General features: G+C 39.6%; 1 protein-coding gene and 1 pseudogene across 1 annotated transcript; one reads left to right on the top strand and one right to left on the bottom strand.

Moving 5' to 3' along the window:
* Positions 1–1019: 1019 nt before the first annotated feature.
* LOC120104706 (late embryogenesis abundant protein Lea5-D-like) lies at positions 1020–1775 on the bottom strand. The gene is made up of 2 exons (XM_039116296.1): positions 1485–1775; positions 1020–1388 (listed from the first exon to the last, which is right to left on the bottom strand). The coding sequence occupies exons 1-2, from the start codon at positions 1556–1558 to the stop codon at positions 1160–1162; spliced, it is 303 nt and encodes a 100-aa protein (XP_038972224.1). The 5' UTR covers positions 1559–1775; the 3' UTR covers positions 1020–1159.
* A 2849-nt stretch (positions 1776–4624) lies between these two features.
* On the top strand, positions 4625–17536 carry LOC103723217 (annotated as a pseudogene).
* Positions 17537–18634: the final 1098 nt, after the last annotated feature.

Genomic DNA, 18634 nt, shown 5'->3' on the forward strand with positions numbered 1-18634 from the left:
TTATTCTAGGGTTGACAGATTCTTGTGCACACCTATGAAGCTTCTTGCACCATAACATCTTTACTTCACAAAGTTGTTAACAATTATCATAATAGTTGCTTGTATCAGAGGGATTAACTTTTTTGCATAGGGTGCTGTGTATTGTGTCAAGGTGAAGCTTAATAATTTCATTTCGATGGAATTTAAAGACGGCAAATCCAAGCAATATATCACACATTACGCATATTTTGTACTCTTCAAAAGTCTAACCTTTGGTTATAAGGTTGTGGGTCTTTAACATTGGGAATGGAGGACGACGACCACCCGCAAGGAATCCAAAAAAGTCCTAGTCTCCGCATGGATATTTGCGCCTGAGAGCGCTTGATGCTTCTACCAAAGTCTACTCTCGATGCCTCTTTTCAGAATTTAGTTTTGGAGTCTCTCCCCCTCTAAATGTATAAAAAAAATAAAAAAACCCAATAGCTTACATTTATAATTTGGTAAGAAGACAATATTCCAAAGAAATGAAAGGGACATGGAAATAGCAAATAAGGTGGCTTCAATTGCAGAAATGACCACCCTAATTAGCAAATCATACAATTCCTCGGCTTTGCTTAGGATCTGGGCTCTTTAAATTAATTATTAGCCGTTATAATCGATAAGTGAAGGTAATTTTCGTGTTCAAAACTATGTAAATATGAATATAAATTTGAACATTTAATTATATTTGTATCTGAATATCTATTATATTTATAATTTTGTTTAATCTTATATAATAAACATAAATAATTAATTAATATAATATTTTATTAATTTAATCTAACTTTCATATCTATATTTTTATAACTATTTATTTGTATTTATATTTGTTTAAAATAAATATAAATATAAATTTGTATTTTCGACTAATATTTGTAGATATTTTTCAAACAAAATAAATATAAAGATAAAGAAATTTTAATTTTATTATAAATTTTTTTCCCAAAAGTATTGTGCTTAATCAAGGCCCATTTAAATTTAGCATCACCGAAACATACAGATTACTAATCCAAAGTTCGCATTTTATTAATGATTATAAATGTTGAGAGCCAGCAAACGGTATCATCGATCAATATGATGGGCTTTCTCCCCCCCACCACTTTTTTTCTTTCTCCTTTCCAAATTACATGTAGGATCCACTTTAGCGTCGAGGTCCGTCGGAGAGAAGCCTCTCTCTCAGCTCGGCGGCGTCGACGTCTGCCCGCCGGTTACCGGGCCGGTAGTACCCGGTAACGGGATCCGGAACCCAGGAATCCGAAGAAGAACCGGAAGACGAACTCGAACCCACAGCCGCCTTCCTCACCGTCTTCTCTTCCACCGACGACCTCCCCCTACTCGCCGCCGTTCCCGTTACCGCCGCGTAGCCCCTCCTGCCAACCAAAACAGAGATCAATTGCAACCGTCAGATCCACTGCAGGACCGCCAGATCCAACGTTCCGTAGCATGGAAACAGATGCTTCTCTTACCTGCTGATCAAGACCGCGATCCCGTCGGAGAGAGTAGCGGCGAGCGTCGTAGCACTTGAGAGAGCGCGAGCCATCTGATCTTGATTCGACGGTACCGATGCCGCTAACGCAGTAGTAGAAGAAAAGAGAAAAGAAGAGGAGGAGCAGAGGAGGCGCTTCTCTTTTCCCTCTCTGTCTCTCTCTCTCTCTCTCTCTGATTTCTGAAGGAGAGAAAGGACCAGAGTATTTATAGACGGAGAAGGCGGAGTCAGAGGAGGCGTCGGACGCCATCGGGGTCCGACTTGCGTCCCACCCACTCCACGAGCGTCGGCGGTGGAGGTACGGGAAATATTTTAGTAAACGGAAAATTGCACCCACCGTCCTTTTTTAATGGCTAATAAGTAGGCCCCACAATGCGTATCGTCATTGGGTTGGAACGTACAATGTCTGTGAGGTCCAAAAGGGCCGGGCTGGCTGGGTGCGTCCACTGAGGGGTGGGGCCCGCGAGAGCGTGTGGACAGGAGTGGAGGGGTGGCGGGGTTTCCTAGAATCCGTGACTCGTTTAATTTGTAAAGGTTGGCGAGAAGAGACTTTATACTTTGCAATAAAAAAAAATTCGCCCACCCCGGGATCGAGCAAGCATCACGGATGGAGAAATAGGGGGAAGAGAGGCCCGATGGAAACTGTGTATAAATTTTTTTTTTTTTTTTGCTAAAACTAATAAAACATTCTGCAAATTGCATCAATTTGCAAAAAATTCTCGACATGTCCAATTACTGTAATATATTAATCCTGCACTTCTCTAAATTTTGCAATTTTGTCCATTCTCTTTCTAATTAGGGTTATGTGGGCATAATTTGTTGGAAGCGTTTACTTGTCAACTGACATGAAGATAATTAAGTAATAATTGGATTTGTCGTCACTATCATGCTCATAAACAAAACCAACTCTCAAACCCCTATCCTAAATGTATCCTCTCCCCCAACCCTCCTCAAGACGATCACATAGCTCCCACTAGTGATCCCTCGACCACTGCCACCACCACCCTATCTCGCTGCCCCTGTCCTCTCGTTCTCCTTTTCTTTCTTCCTCTTCTTTTCCATCCCCTCTCTTTCCTCCTCTTCTCCCTCTCCCGCTCTTTCTGCACCATAAGGAAGAAGAGGATAGTGCAGCATGACCAAATATTGGCCTTGGAACCATTGTAGTTCTTGTGGGTGAAGATCTTGGGAGCCATATAGGCTGAGGTGCCATAAAAGGTGTAGATAAGGCCTCTTCTTTCTTTGTTCTAGTAGAGTAGGGATAGTGGATAATTTTTCAATTTGAACGTGCTTCAATTGGTTTGCATTTGGTTGCAACTAAAGGACATAAACTAGCAAGCAATACCACTTCTTACATTAGGCAACTACTTAAGCACATGACTTCTATTGATTTATTATGTGGACAAGATTAAAGTCCTAAAGCCTTCATTTGTTAGTGCACAGACTGTCTCAATTCCTCCAGGATAGATCTCACATGCCAAAATAGAAATGGAGGATCAGCATCATATACACGACCAAATGGCTCTATGGTAATATACTCCTAGTTATGAAGCTTGCAAGTATATGTCTATCCTCACGAGCCAAAGGAATTAGTCCTTCATGCAAAGCTTCACAAAGTCTTGATAAGTGATAGACATCCATAATGAGAAGAGAAAATTGGCACATCATCTCGTCTCCTACAATTAGTGAGTCATAAATTAACAGGAATAAATTGATCACTAGCCCAATTTTGGAAAAGATCACTTGCTTTCTATCTAATGAAAATATAACATGAAAATATCACTCCATCAACTACCTATTAGGGGAGAAGATAGGAGAGGGAGAGGAGGAGAGTGAAATGTTTGCACCACGTAGGCGTTCGCCATTAAGGAGCTCATGAGCTCTGAGCTTTCCTCTCCTCTCTTTTTCGCTCTCTTTTATTGTTCCAGTTGGATCTATTCCCGAGTTCTAGGGTTTTAATATATTGCTTTTGGTGGTGGCCTCCATAAGAAGACGACCAGTCCAATTTTGGGAGGATGGAAAGAGGGGGATTTCATAAAAAGGGAGAAGGCTTTGTTTGAAAAGCATCATGTTTGTGATGCCTCTTTCTTTCTTTAGCACTTACCTTCCTAATTTCTTTCCTATGGACTAGGATTTGTGGAGGGAGAGGGAGAAGAGGAGGGGACAGATGGGGAGGGAGAAGAGGAGGTAATAGATGGAGAGGAAAAAGAAGAGGAAGGAGGAGGAGGAGGACAAGGGCGGCGGTGGTGGCTTGGGCAGGGGGGGAGGGGGAAGGGGGGGAATGAGTTAGGGTTAGCATTTGAGGGTGAGTTTTTTTAGTAGGGGTGATAGTGATGATAGATCCAATCATCCCCTAAGTACGTTCACATCAGCTAACAAGTAGGCATTTTTCTTTACATCAGGTGATAAATAGGTACTTTCGAGAAGCTATGTCCACATCAACTAATAAGTATTGTTGGCGAGCTCTAGCTCTATGGATATCCATTATCGGGATAATTCAATCTTAAAACAAACTTGCAAAATTTGTACCAGATGCTAATCCTAAGAATTCATGGGCATCATCAATTAAGATTACACCAAACAAGTCATCAAGCTTGCATTCATCATCACCTAATCATACATAAACATTGTGAATCGTAATACTTCAACAATAATCACATGTCTCTCGCCACCATGCACTTGGAAAGTTGCACCAACCTAGTCAATCACATAGTAGGCCCATCTCTAGCTTCAATAATGCACCACTAATTGTGTATCTTTAAACTAATTAACATCATGCCTATTTAACTATGCCATGACATATTGCACAAGATCCATACCTAACTTTCCTACTAGAAGTCATGTCTACCACACCTACCTCATGAAACCAAGAATTCCAGGTGGCATGGAGATTTCTCCTTCACCAATTAACCATGTCAAGGCTAACTCTATCCAACTTATACCAAACACTGCCAATATTTGGTTGTCTTCATTTCTAGAAATTTTGGACTCAACCATGAAGCCAGAGAATAAATTGGACCCAAACCTGGTCAAACCCGACAACAAATAGCACAAAGTCAAACTGTCCCCGACAGCAAAAGTAAACCACCACGTCGTCACCACAAAGAAAGGAACAAAAGAAAATCCAGCAAGGGAGGAGAGGTGATCGAGAGAGGAGGAGAAGGCGAAGGGAAAACCCTCCGGGATTTGGAAGGCGGGAGAGAGATGATGATGACGAAGAGATCGATGGGGGCCGTCCTGGACGACATTGTCCGGCGGCTCGTCGACGGCGGCCGCGACGGCGGCCGGAAGCAGGTCCAGCTCTCGGAGTCGGAGATCCGGCTGCTCTGCGTCGAGGCCAAGCGGGTCTTCCTCTCCCAGCCCACCCACCTGGATCTCCACGCCCCCATCAAGATCTGCGGTGAGTTTTATTCCCTTTTGTCTTGATTCCTTTTTCGGTTTCTCGGAATTCTTGCCATTGTTGGTGCATTGGGTTGAGCATGAGTTGGTTTTGTGGAAGAGTTGGGGCATGAGATTGCAGGTCGTTGGGATTCTATTGGGTGGTTAGTTTTGAGTCTGTGCCATAAGAATCTCTTCTAGTTGAGGAAATTTTGGGATCCGGAGGTGGATTTGGGGTGGTCTGGAGAATCTTTCTGTAAGATTCGTTAGAATGATGTCTAGATTCTCTGTCTCAATTATAAAATCCATGGAAGTTTTCTGGGATTTTTTTTTATTTAAAAAAAAAACGCTACCAGGTTCCACTTCGCGGCATGAAGCCAATAAAGTTTCGATCTTTCTTCTGTTCGGGTATTTGGAGTTACAGTGGAAGCACATGAACTTGTTAATCACATCTGTAAATAGGATCATATGTAGAACCAAGAAAGCGTACCTGGATCCATGAGTAATCTGCAAACATTAGGCGCGCATCATTCTAATCCACAGTCAGTTGGGTCATCATAATACCATAATTAAACAACTTACTAATGCGAGTCAAGGCGGTTCCACATCAACATAATGACATAGTTCCTTCCAAGTACTACAACACTAGCAAATTATTTAACCACAGTCCATAAATGAGAAATATCTTTAATGGTCAAACATTATGTCTTTGTCAGAGACAATTTCTGTAATCATACATTCAAAACCATACATGTACATATATTTGAAGAACAGGAAAATCAAAAACATAATCAATTATATCTAAGTGTCAAAGAAATAAACATAATACAATCCTCAACTAATATCATGGATTACAACTAAGACCCATTCTTTCAACATGCTCTTTAAAAGTCTTCGGTTGTAAACCTTTCGTCAAAGGATCTGCAATCATGAGCTCTGTCCTCATATTTTCTATAGACACATTTTGTTTCTGAACTTCCTCCTTGACAACAAAATATTTAAGTTCGATGTGCTTGGCACCATTAGAATATTTGTCGTTTTTGGAGAAATGGACGGCTGCAGTATTGTCACAAAAGATTCTCAGCGGCCTGGCAATAGAGTCGACAATCCCAAGTCCCGAGATAAAGTTACGCAGCCACAAACTATGAACCGTGGCCTCAAAGCATGCCACAAATTCTGCTTCCATGGTGGACGAAGCAGTGCTTGTCTGTTTGGCACTTTTCCATGAGATTGCTCCTCCAGCTAATAGGAACAAATAGCCAAACGTTGACTTTCTACTATCCACACATCCAGCAAAGTCTGAATCCGAATAGCCAATCACCTCAAGGCTATCTGACTTTCTATATGTAAGCATGTAATTCTTTGTTCCTTGCAAGTATCTCATCACCTTCTTTGCAGCTTTCCAGTGATCCATCCCTGGATTACTTTGGTATCTTCCTAGCATTCCAACTGCAAAACTGATGTCCGGTCTGGTACAGGTCTGAGCGTACATCAAGCTACCAACTGCAGAAGCATAAGGTATATTTTCCATCTGCTTACGTTCCAATTCATTCTGTGGGCATTGCATGAGACTAAATTTATCCCCTTTCTGAATTGGAACAACACTGGCTGAACAATTCTCCATACCAAATCTCTCTAGAACTCTGTCTATATATGCCTTTTGAGGCAACCCTAACAATCCACGTGATCGATCACGAAATATTTCAATGCCTATCACGTAGGTTGCCTCATTCATATCTTTCATTTCAAAGTTCTTTGAGAGAAAAATCTTAGTTTCATACAATAAGCCAAGATCACTACTGGCAAGCAATATGTCATCAACATATAGGACCAAAAAGATAAACTTGCTCCCACTGACCTTCAGGTATATACACCGATCAACAGTGTTTTCCTTAAAACCGAAGGAAATGATGGTATCATTGAATTTGCGATACCATTGTCGGGAAGCTTGTTTAAGACCATATATTGACTTCTTTAATTTGCAAACCATGTGTTCTTTTCCCTTTAATGGAAAACCTTCGGGCTGGTCCATATAGACTTCTTCATCTAAACTCCCATTCAGAAAAGCAGTTTTTACATCCATTTGGTGCAACTCTAAATCATAATGTGCAACCAAAGCCATAATGATTCTAAATGAGTCCTTTTTAGATACAGGAGAAAAGGTCTCTTTATAATCAATGCCTCCTTTCTGAGTGAAATCTTTGGCCACCAGTCTGGCTTTATGTCGTTCAACATTACCCTTTGAGTCGAGCTTGGTCTTAAAGACCCACTTACACCCAACTGTTTTACAACCTTCGGGCAAATCAACAACATCCCAGACTTCATTCTGATCCATTGATTTCAACTCATCTTTCATGGCATCAATCCATTTAATAGAATCAATACTTTCTATGGCTTGTTTAAAAGAAACCGGATCTTTCCTTGTCCCTATATCAAAATCAAATTCTTGTAGATAAACCATATAATCATTTGGAATGGCAGATCTTCTTTCTCTTTGAGATCTCCTTAATGTCATCCCTTGTGGTTCTTCTACAACTTGTTCAGTGGTGATAACTTCATTATGGAGTGTTTGATCATTAATTTGTTGTTCATTGTTATTAAACTGTGTGACAACTGTAGGAACAACAATTTTCTTAGAAGTCATGGGTAAAGGGACTTGCACCCTAACTTCTTGAATTTTCACATTTTGTAGTTTATCACTCCCACTGGTTTCACCATTCTCAATGAATTTGACATTACCGGTCTCTATAATTCTTGTACTATGGTTAGGACAGTAAATCCTATACCCTTTGGATTTTTCGGGATAACCTATAAAGTATCCACTAATCGTTCTAAAATCCAATTTCTTTTCATGTGGATTATAAATTCTGGCCTCCGCCGGACAACCCCAAACATGCAGATGTCTTAAACTCGGTTTCCTTCCTGTCCATAACTCAAAAGGAGTTTTTGGAACTGCCTTACTAGGAACCCGGTTTAATATGTATACAGCGGTCTTAAGGGCTTCCATCCACAACGATATGGGTAACGGAAAATTACTTAATATACTCCTAACCATATCCATAAGAGTACGATTACGCCTTTCAGCTACTCCATTCTGCTGTGGCGTTCCCAGCATAGTGTATTGAGCACGTATGCCATGCTTTTCTAAGAGTTTAGCAAATGGGCCAGGGTGTTGTCCTGTTTCATCATACCTACCATAATATTCACCACCTCTATCAGACCTGACAATTTTCACCTTTCTATCTAATTGCCTTTCAACCTCAGTAATGTATACCTCTAGGACATCCATTGCCTGAGATTTTTCATGCAACAAATAGACATAACCATAACGTGAAAAATCATCAATAAAGGTGATAAAATACTTCTCTCCACCAAATGATGGGGAGTCAAAAGGCCCACAAATGTCTGTATGGATAATTTCAAGAAGTTCTTCACTTCTTGTGGCAACTTTCTTTGTGTGTTTGGTTTGCTTTCCCTTAATGCAGTCTACACACATACCGAGATCAGTAAAGTCTAAGTTTGACAAAATTCCATCCTTTACTAATCTCTCTAATCTTTCTTTGGATATATGACCCAATCTTTTATGCCACAAGTTAGAAGATCTTTCATTTATCATGTTTCGTTTAATTCCAATATTACGATGCAAGGTCATAAGTGTTTCAGCAAAATGATTATCAAGATTTACTTTATATAAGCCATCACACAAAACACCAGAACCAAGAAAGACATTGTCTTTGAAAAGACGCAAACTAGCATTCCCAATTTTAAAGAAATATCCTTCAACATCAAGTTTAGAAACAGAAATTAAATTTCTAGAAATAGAAGGAACATAAAGAGTCTGAAGCAAATCTAAATGACAACCAGTATTTAAAAGCAAACGATAGGTTCCAACAGCTGTTACTGGAACTCTAACCCCATTCCCCAAAACGATAAAACTCTCATTTGGATCTTGCATCTGGGTTGTAAGGAATCCCTGCATCGTATTTGAAACATGAACATTAGAACCTGAGTCAAACCACCAAGTATTAGAAGGAACTTCAGTAAGGTTTGATTCAAAACATACATAAGCCAAAGGCTTACCTTTCTTTTCAAACCATGCCTTGCGTTTATGGCAGTCCTTCTGATAGTGTCCCAATTTCTTGCAAAAATGGCATCTATCTTTGTTTTGTTTCTTCTTATGAACCTCGGTATCATGATGAGGCTCTTTGCCCTTGGATGGTCCACTCTTCATGCCCTTTCTTGGCTTCTTCCATTTCTTCTTGGCTCCATGACTTACAAGATTGACAGAATGATATCCTTGTTGCTTAAGTCTTGTCTCCTCTTGAACAAGCATACTGGTCAATTCATTCACATTCCACTTATCCTTAATAGTGTTATAGTGAATTTGAAATGATCCAAATTGAGGAGGCAAGGAGTTCAAAATAAATTGAACCAAAAAGGATTCATTCACATTCATCCCAAGAGCCTTCAGCTTAGCAGCTATATTTGTCATTTCAAGGATATGCTCATGCATCCCACAAGTACCATCAAATTTTATGGTGGTAAGTTTAGCCATTAATGTGCCAGCCAGAGACTTATCAGCAGATCGGAAACGTTCTTCCACAGTTCTCAATAATGCTTGAGCACTGTCACATTCAGGAAGCGTTGACTTGATATTGTTCGCTATACTCATCCGCATAAACATAATGCTCAATCTGTTCGATCTTTCCCAAGTTTTATAAAAAGACCTTTCTTCCGAGCTGCTCAAATCAGTAATGTCAGCCGGTTTCTCAGATCGGAGTGCTAAATCAAGATCCAGAACACCTAGGTGAAACTGGACTTGTTCATTCCATTTTGAGAAATTAGTTTCATTAAAGATCGTAACAGATGAAGCTTGCGAATGAAGCGAAACAGGAATTGATACTGCAATAAGAAAATTAACAATAAGAAAATGCTTACAACATTAACACTTTGAGTTAGCAATAATGATGAATAACATAAACAGTGTTACCATAATACGCCTTTGAGTAGTAATTATGAAACACCAAATTACTATTATGGTGATTCCCAATTCACCTAGGAATAATTAATGATATAGGTCCAAAATTCAAATAGGTCTGTTGCCTTTGAGCATCCAATACCTATTAAATCAAAGATACTCATTAATTATCCTAACTCAGCAAATCAATCATTTGAAAGTGGTGCACCTTTGGGCCAATCCATAATATCTCATGATTGAAAAACTGTAAGTCATAATTTGCAAAGTCACTATCTTAATACCTGGGATTAGAGTATTTGATGACTTGATGTCTATTAAACATTCTAGTTGGGTTACTTTGGTAACTACCAAACTATTTCATAATATAGACATCAAAATAAAATAATGACATTGCACATGATTGACAATTCATAATATGACATTAAAATAAAACTTGTATGTAAAATTTTACTAATCTACACAATTAGTACATGTGTCATATCATGCTATCAAGTATACAAAAATGTAGAATAAAAGATAATTTTTTTTTTTTTAATCACATTACCCTACAAGGACCTCTGCATAAATAATATATTCTACAGGGACTAAATTATCATATTTTGAGGACCTCTGCATAAATAATATGCTTTATAGGGACTAAAATAAAATATTTTGTTTCTTATAGCCCTGGAAGGATGTCAGCATAAATAAAATGTTTCACAGGGGCTTAACAGAAATAATTTCATCTTTTAACAACCCTCAAAGGATTTCAGTATAAATAAAATATTTGATAGGTACTTAATAGAAACATTCTCATCTTGTAACAGCCCTCTAAGACTTCAGTATAAATAGAATGTTTCACAGGGACTTAAACAGAAACATTTCATTCTTTTAACATCCCCGGGAGGGCTGTATGAAAAAATAAAATGTTTCATAAGGGCTTAACTGAAAATTTCCCTTCTATTGGCTAAACGAACTCGGGTTTCGGATCAAAACCCAAAAACCCGAACCCGTTTTGCCTGTTATGCCCTTTTAAATGCAGCGGGTTAACGATTACGGGTTCGGGTCGAAACTCAAAACCCGGACCCGTTAGAAATAAATTAATATATATATATTTTTTTTTAAAAGAACTGAAGACGGGTCGGGATCGACCCGTCTTCCTCCTCTTTTAGCGGCGGGCTAGGGTTCCGCCGAACCCAGCCCGCCTGCCTCTGATCTCCGGGGCGGCGAGCGCGCCGCCTCCTTCCGGTGGACTCGCCGCCCGGAGGCGAGCCCACCGGCGGTCGCACGCCAGCAGGGGCAACGCCGGCAGGCTAGGGTTCCGCCGAACCCAGCCCGTCGGCCCTTAGGAGAGGCGGGCGGCGATCATGCCGCCGGACGAAGTGCCGCCCGACGGCGCCACCGGGATGGGCCCGACGCCGGACGAAACGCCGCCCGACGGCGTCACCCGCAGGAATACAGAGGAAGACGATCATCCGGTAAGTTTTCCCTTTTTTTTTTAAAAAAAAAGGGTGGGAGGCAGACCATGGCCGGCGGCTACGCCGGATCCTCTGATGGCTCATGGCGGCATATGCCGGCCAGATCCGGCGTCAGCAGGGTCACCCCGAGTGGGGTTGTTTCTCAAATCCATGAATCCGACCCGATCCGGCATTTGGATGGGATGGAAGCCATGGCCGAGAGTCGACGCTGGATCCCGTGTCGGCTCTCGGTGCCATGGCCGGCTAGATCCAACATTGGGATGATCCATCCCTGCGGCCGTGGAGGACTGTCCATGGGACTGTCAAAATAGGTCTTTTACCATGTTCTGGTTCTCCCCTTTACTGTGATCTGGTTCTAGGATGAACCTTGCTCTGATACCACATGTTAATCACATCTGTAAATAGGATCATATGTAGAACCAAGAAAGCGTACCTGGATCCATGAGTAATCTGCACAACTACAGTCCTCGTTTCTCCCTCTTGACCCTGCGTTAATGACACCCCCTGATGGTTGGTTCTGTGTCGATCAATAGGCAGAGGGTGAGACCCATAAGCCTTATCCTTACATCAAGGATTAAGGGAGTTTCCACTTCTCTAGGAGTCAGTTACGGGATTCATTCTGTAACTGACCACGTTGTGGTCATGTGGGTCAAAACCCAACAGAACTCTCACTAGATTAAAGAGATTTTTATCTAAGAAGGGGAATGCAAAGATTCGAATAGATAACGTAAGCAAAAATAGGGAAGCGCGACCTCATAACCAGTGTTTGTAAATGGAAATTAACAACAATGTTCTGAATGTCCACACATTGCTATCTCCATAACGTGACCAAAGCCATACCAACAAACACTATCCGCTAATATATTCGGTCAGTTTTTTGTTTCCTTTAATTTTCACACAATACGTTCATATATAGGGCTTATCTATTAATTTTGGCTTCTCTTATATCTTTCGTCGTATATCCAATCAATGCAACCTTGTTTCTCTGCATAATAATCTGATCTAATATTGCTTGGTCTACTGTGGTCTGAAATTTTTCCTTACGTTTCATATGAATGCCGCGCGCACAACACCTAGAGGCACCTCGCCGCTTCATCCACTCGTCTGCTATTCTACTAGTCATACTTTGGTTTCTTTATCTGCGTGTCTCCAATACAACGACCATCACATTAGACCATGTCCTTATTTTATCACTTCTGCATGCCTTATGCTTCATTAACATCTGGTGCTTTCTAGCATGATGTCAATATTTTATTCAATTTTACTTTCATTTTATTAATCAAAACTGTATCTCCTTGAATGACATAAATAATTGAGTCTCCTGCTTATTGTCTTTGTATAGTGTAATGATCATATCTTAGGTATTAACTATTGGTGAGGTCTCACAAGCCACTGCAATCAAGATCATCAAAACTATACCTAAAGCTTTTTTCACTCCACGCATGTTGAAAAAGGGAAATTATCTAAATGTATTTTCTACCTTAACATGGACCTAGTTAGCCCATATTATTTCTATTACATGAGTTCTTCAAGCCAATAAAAGTTGTGTTTTCTTCTTTCAAAATGTATGCCACTTCAAGTAACCTTGTCATTTAACCTTCTCAACATGACGCTGAATTAAATTTTTATGCATGTTGCTGTTTTCCATAATCTCTGTTCCAGCGCACATGCACCATAGACATACTTTCATGGCTTATTTTTAAGCTTAGTTCAATGTAATTGGTTAATTTTCTTGTCATTTTTATTTTTGTTACGAATATCACTACCCTTCTTCTAACATTGACATTTTCCTTAATATGTTATTAAGACAGTTTGCCAAACTACTCAAATTCTCCTTTGATCTTTTTACTGATGAACTTGTATTCTTTTGGCTGGCCTTTTTGTAACTAGTGCAAAAGCTATCTGTAGTCTTTCCTTCATTTGTCATAGTTAAGGTTGGTTGCACAACCATCCTCCTTTTCTTTTCTCTTCTAAATTAAATCCTCAATTGATTCATTTGATGCACTCTGAAAACAACCTTTTCATATTATCTTGGTTTCCCATTTTCACACCAAATTTGAATTCATCGAACTCTTAGTGCACTTAACTTGTTTTTGGATGTCTCATATTAGCTTTCTTGTTTACCGATCTCTTCATTATTATTTCTTTTTTGCCATTTTTATTGTAGTGGATTCTCTTTTCATTTATTGCCTTCTGGATCTTAAGATAACCCACCAAATTTTGTCCTGTGTATGCCATTTTCCTTTAGATTCTCTGTACTTTCTGTTTGAACTTGGCAACTGAAAATCACTGCCAAATTTGTAACATGCATGCAGCTTTCTTTTAGGGTTTTCATCTTTTCTGTTTCAACTTGAAAGCTGAAGCTGACAGTTCCATAGAGTGGATTTGGTCCAGCTTGGATCATGAAAGGCTAAAGTTTTTTCATCACTCTGGAAGATGTTGTTTTAATACTTTTGTGTTGGTTTTTAGCCACCTATAGCAGTTTATTGGTTGGAGCTGGTGCCACCTAGGTGGTCATTATAGAGTTGAGCTCATTGTTGTCACCAACAGCCACATTTTGGCAATACACCCGAGGGGGCCAGCCTAGTGCCTTCAGTATTTTAAATGAAGTCCCAGTTTGCAGAAACTCTTAAGTGAGAGTTTCTGTGCCTATTTCAAGCATTTGTGAAACACAATAAGCCAAACTCTCTCGAGGAGTACTTTTCTTGTTAACAGATATCCACATAAGCTAAATATTACATGTTGAAATGAGGGGTGCAAAGGGCTGCTTGCTAGGCACATTTTTTACTGTTCAGGCTGGGTTGTCATGTCCTTCCTATTGAAAATTTTAATATGCTCGGTTGAAAGCCAGCCCATTAGCATACTTAACTAACATCAATCTTAATATCTGCATAGATAATTTGTAGGATATTCGTAATGTCCAAAATTGGTGATTGCTCAGAGCATAATTCCAAAACTAGGGATTCTCAGTTCCATTAGAATCCATCGTAGTCTAACAATTTTGGCTGGTTCCTGTCCATGACAATCCAAGTTTCAGATCATTGCATAGAAGCCACCATCCTATTTGTTGCAAACCTACTATTTTATGATCATATCTCTTCATCTTACCTCATTTGACCTCGTATTCTCCCTGAATCATCATAATGCCATATCAATCATTGCTTGTTTGAAATTGGCCAAATAGGACAGAATCACATAGAATACAGGCATTGAGAGCAATGGTGCCTCAACAACTTACTGTCAAGTTCAGAACCTATGAAAAATATTGCCACATGTCATATTACTAAGGTTCTAAGTATCAATTACCATTTCCCATTCAGACGAGTGAAATGAGCTTCTATTTCAGGAGTTCGGGTAGTTCTCGCTCCTGCTTCAGACACTTTGGCCAGGAAATAGTAAAATAATCCAAAAATTGAAAATAGAATGGTGGTTCTACCATCTTTTACATCCACAAGAAAAAGAATGATTAATCAATATTCAAGAAACAAAGTAGACATCATTTTTAAGTAAATATTGTTTGGGACATTGAGTATAATGTTTTGGTTGTTTCATGATGAAATAATATGTGTATGTACATATGTATTATTTAAGTATGCGTTTATATTTATAATAAGCCTTATAGAAAAATAATTTGGAATCTTGTTTCACATTATTTTAGATCATAGTATATCATTTTGTAGTTTGATGACAATTTGAATACAAAAAATAGATATCTATAAGGTTTAAGATAGCTAAGAGTAAGGTCTGCCGTACCGACCGTACCAACGTACCGGTGGGCATCGATGCCGGTACAGTACCGGTACTGTACCGAACCGAACCTGGTTGTACCGACCCGGTTCGGGAACAGCACGTGCGAGAGAGCACAGGAGCGCGGGCGTGCAACCCCGTGCGCGTGAAACGCGTTCCCGCACGTTCTCCTCATTTTTCCACTTAAAACTACAACCGTGAAACGTGTTTCCCGGCGTCATTTCCCTTGTGGACGCGTTCCCAGTGCGGGACGCGTTTTCCATGCAGGATTTCCTTCCTTCTTTTCGAGCCTTCTCGTTTCTTCTCCTCTCTCCTCCGCTCTTCTCCCGCGAGCAAGCGTCGACGAGGATCGCCCCGACAAGGATCACCTCGATGAGGCTCAGTACTGGTAGGTCTCTCTTTCTCTTCTTCTTCCTCTTCTTCTTCTCCTCTTTCTCTTCTTCCTCTTCTTTCTTCCTCTTTCTTCCTCTTCTGTCCGGTTCTTCTTCCTCCTCTTTCTTCTTCCCGCGCCAGTACCAGGTGGTATCGGTGCAAGCCGGACTGGTTCGCACCGGTACGCAGCAGGAACCGATAGGAGTCGGAACCATTTTCCATGGCCGAACATACCGATTGGCTCCGGTACCAGTACAGTACGTGCTGAACCGGCCGGTACAGGCCGGTTTAACATACCTTGGCTAAGACTATGTCAAAAGTTTTACTTCTCTAAATTTCTTTGGACTCCGATATCAAATGCTTCCAAATATGCACAAAACTTGAAAATTTAAGCTTAATCTTGGAAAATATTTTTTGGACCTGGAATAATTAGAAAATAATAAAGACTTAGTTTGAATTGCCCATATACACAACAAATTTGGCCTATAGGATGTTTCAGACAAAACTGGGTCCAAATTCACATTAGTTCCAGTTCGAACTGATAAGTTTTAGTTTCAGAGTTAGACTGAAACTTCAACTACGGTAGACACATCCAAACCCCTTATCAAAATACAAAGCCTACTCCACTCGCCAAATCTAAATAAGCTGGAATAAGGTCTGCCGAACTGGGTCGTACCGCCCAGTTCTATAGGGCTTTATCCTTTTTTTTCGTCTCCTACTGTAACTCTTTACATTTGGGCTGGTCAAGTGGACTAAGCTTAGTTTCTTATTAGTTGGGCTGGGTGTTACATAGTAATATATTGAATTTATACAACCTTCAAAGTTCGTCTCTTTCTAATATCAGTAACATGGCTGATGTGTTACAGGTGATATACATGGACAATATTTTTATGTAATAAGGATATTTGAATGTGGTGGCTATCCTCCGGCTTCACCTTACCTATTTCTTGGAGACAATATGTTTGCTTTTAGCGTATAAAGTAAAGTACCCTGACAAAATCTTTCTTCTGAGGGGAAACCATGAAGATGCAAAAATCAATAGAGTATATGGTTTTTATGATGAATGTAAGCGGAGGTTCAATATTCGGCTCTGGAAGATATTTTGTGATTGCTTCAATTGCTTACCTATTGCAGCGCTTGTCGACGAGAAAATCTTGTGTATGCATGGGGGGCTTTCACCAGAGTTGACCAGTTTGGACCAAATAAGAGATATTGGGAGGGCCATTGAGATTCCAGATTATGGTCTTCTTTGTGATTTGCTTTGGTCTGATCCTGATCTTGAGGTTCAAGGGTGGGGAATGAGTGATAGAGGGGTTTCATGTACTTTTGGTGCGGATAAACTTGTTGAGTTTTTGGAGAAGAATGATCTTGATCTTCTATGCAGAGCTCATCAGGTCAGTTAAATTTGACATCATTTTGCTCATTCTTTTTTTTTTTTTTTAAGGAGCTATTAAGTATCTCTGACATTTGAACTTTCAGGTAGTAGAGGACGGATATGAGTTTTTTGCACAACGGAGTCTAGTCACGATATTTTCAGCTCCAAATTATTGCGGTGAATTTGATAATGCTGGTGCTTTGTTGAGCATAGACGAGTCCCTATTGTGTTCGTTTGAGATATTGAAACCCTTTGGAGCTAAAGCTGGACCAGGCAGCTCTAATACATTAAGACCAATACCAAAGAAGTAATTCTTATATCCCATTGTTGTGGGTTTTTTCCTGATGACTACTTGGTGAAATTATGCAATTTATCTTGTTGGTTAACAATGCAATTTATTTTAAGCTTGTTTTCTTGAACCCTATTGCACACACTAATTCACTATTCTGGTTTCTGGTTAGCAGTTGGCAACAGGTGGGAATATTTGATGTCTCTACAATTATGACCGATCTGCTCAGCTAAATGACGGTCCAAAGGGTTTTCATCCGATCTTACATTAATTTTCTCTTTTAGCTGCCAGTATTTAGTCTGGCAGGCATTGCTAGCCATTTAACACCTTTTTAGACCATCAGGAATTCAAAGCTTGTATGCTAATTTTCAGGAAAAGGCTGTAAATTAATTCCAGAGACTTTGTTTTTTTCTGTACAGCAATAAAGTGTTGTTCAATGCAATTTTTCTCCCTTCCTCCTTTACCCATCATCTACCCAGTGGCCTTTATCATATATTTAAGTTGGATGCCTTCAAACTCCTCTCTGGCTTGTTCTTTATTTGAGGTGGGATCATTGCTTGTCATACTCTATGATACTTTTCGCTGCAACCTTAGCATCTTTGGAAGATGGTTCGTAGTTAGCAGCAGTACAAGATTTTGTCATCTTTTCTCCCCTCATAATAATGTGAGATTGCTTCATTCTAAAGCAACTTAAGTGCTATCATATCTGTAAGCATATGCTCCTTTAAGACAATGTAATGTCATTATGGATTGCTTGGATTGGCTGTATTTCATACTGCATTTGTAGAGCTTATTAAATTCAATGTAAAATGCTTGGTTACTGCATCATGTGAGGAATGGTGTTATTTGCCAACTTCAACAGAGTCTCTGAGCCAATGCTCAGCTACTGTGATAGCATCGACTTGAGATGTTGGACCAAACTGCTTGGAACTGATTTCTATTTTCCCCCTTCTTCCCCCAAATTGAAGGATTAATTTCACCATGCATAGAAAACTAAGACATATCATCCTTAACATTTTTTAGGTTCTATGTTGATGCGAAGAGACCGAGGGAAAGTTAAGGAAATAAAGGTTTTAGATCTCCTTTGGAGTAATTGCTTTCTCGCAAATTGCAAAATATAAGATCCTCTTTTTTTCCCTTCTCTTTTGTGGGTTCTGGATTATAGAGTGGTTTATCTAACTACTTATTTTATCATATCATGACCAGAGGCTGTGGGAGTATGACCGGACTCTGATAATCATTTTTTAACTTTCAAGAAGTTAGAACATAATTAGTTGTAAGAGGGAGACTCCTTTTGGATAGCTAAGATGGATTGCTTCAAATGCCCTTCAAACTCTACCTCGTAATCTTATTCAAATTAAAGTTTGATGTGATATTATCAACCAAACAACAATTATTTATATAGAAAATTAAACACGAAAAAAAATATAAATCCAGTGCTCCAAAGATTCAACTTATTATATAGTGTTATTAATCAGATTTTTTGCAATGAAATTGGTATTTAAGTTACAAGCACAGCCATATGTTGATCACTTGA

The sequence above is a fragment of the Phoenix dactylifera genome, unplaced genomic scaffold (assembly GCF_009389715.1).
Source record: "Phoenix dactylifera cultivar Barhee BC4 unplaced genomic scaffold, palm_55x_up_171113_PBpolish2nd_filt_p 000077F, whole genome shotgun sequence".
Lineage (NCBI taxonomy): Eukaryota > Viridiplantae > Streptophyta > Magnoliopsida > Arecales > Arecaceae > Phoenix > Phoenix dactylifera.

Bases quoted from the DNA above. Each gene is read 5' to 3' on its own strand.
- LOC120104706 (XM_039116296.1), bottom strand. From the start codon at position 1,558: ATGGCTCGCGCTCTCTCAAGTGCTACGACGCTCGCCGCTACTCTCTCC. The intron at 1,389-1,484 runs GTAAGAGAAGCA...TTTGGTTGGCAG, and splicing joins ATCGCGGTCTTGATCAGCAG to GAGGGGCTACGCGGCGGTAA.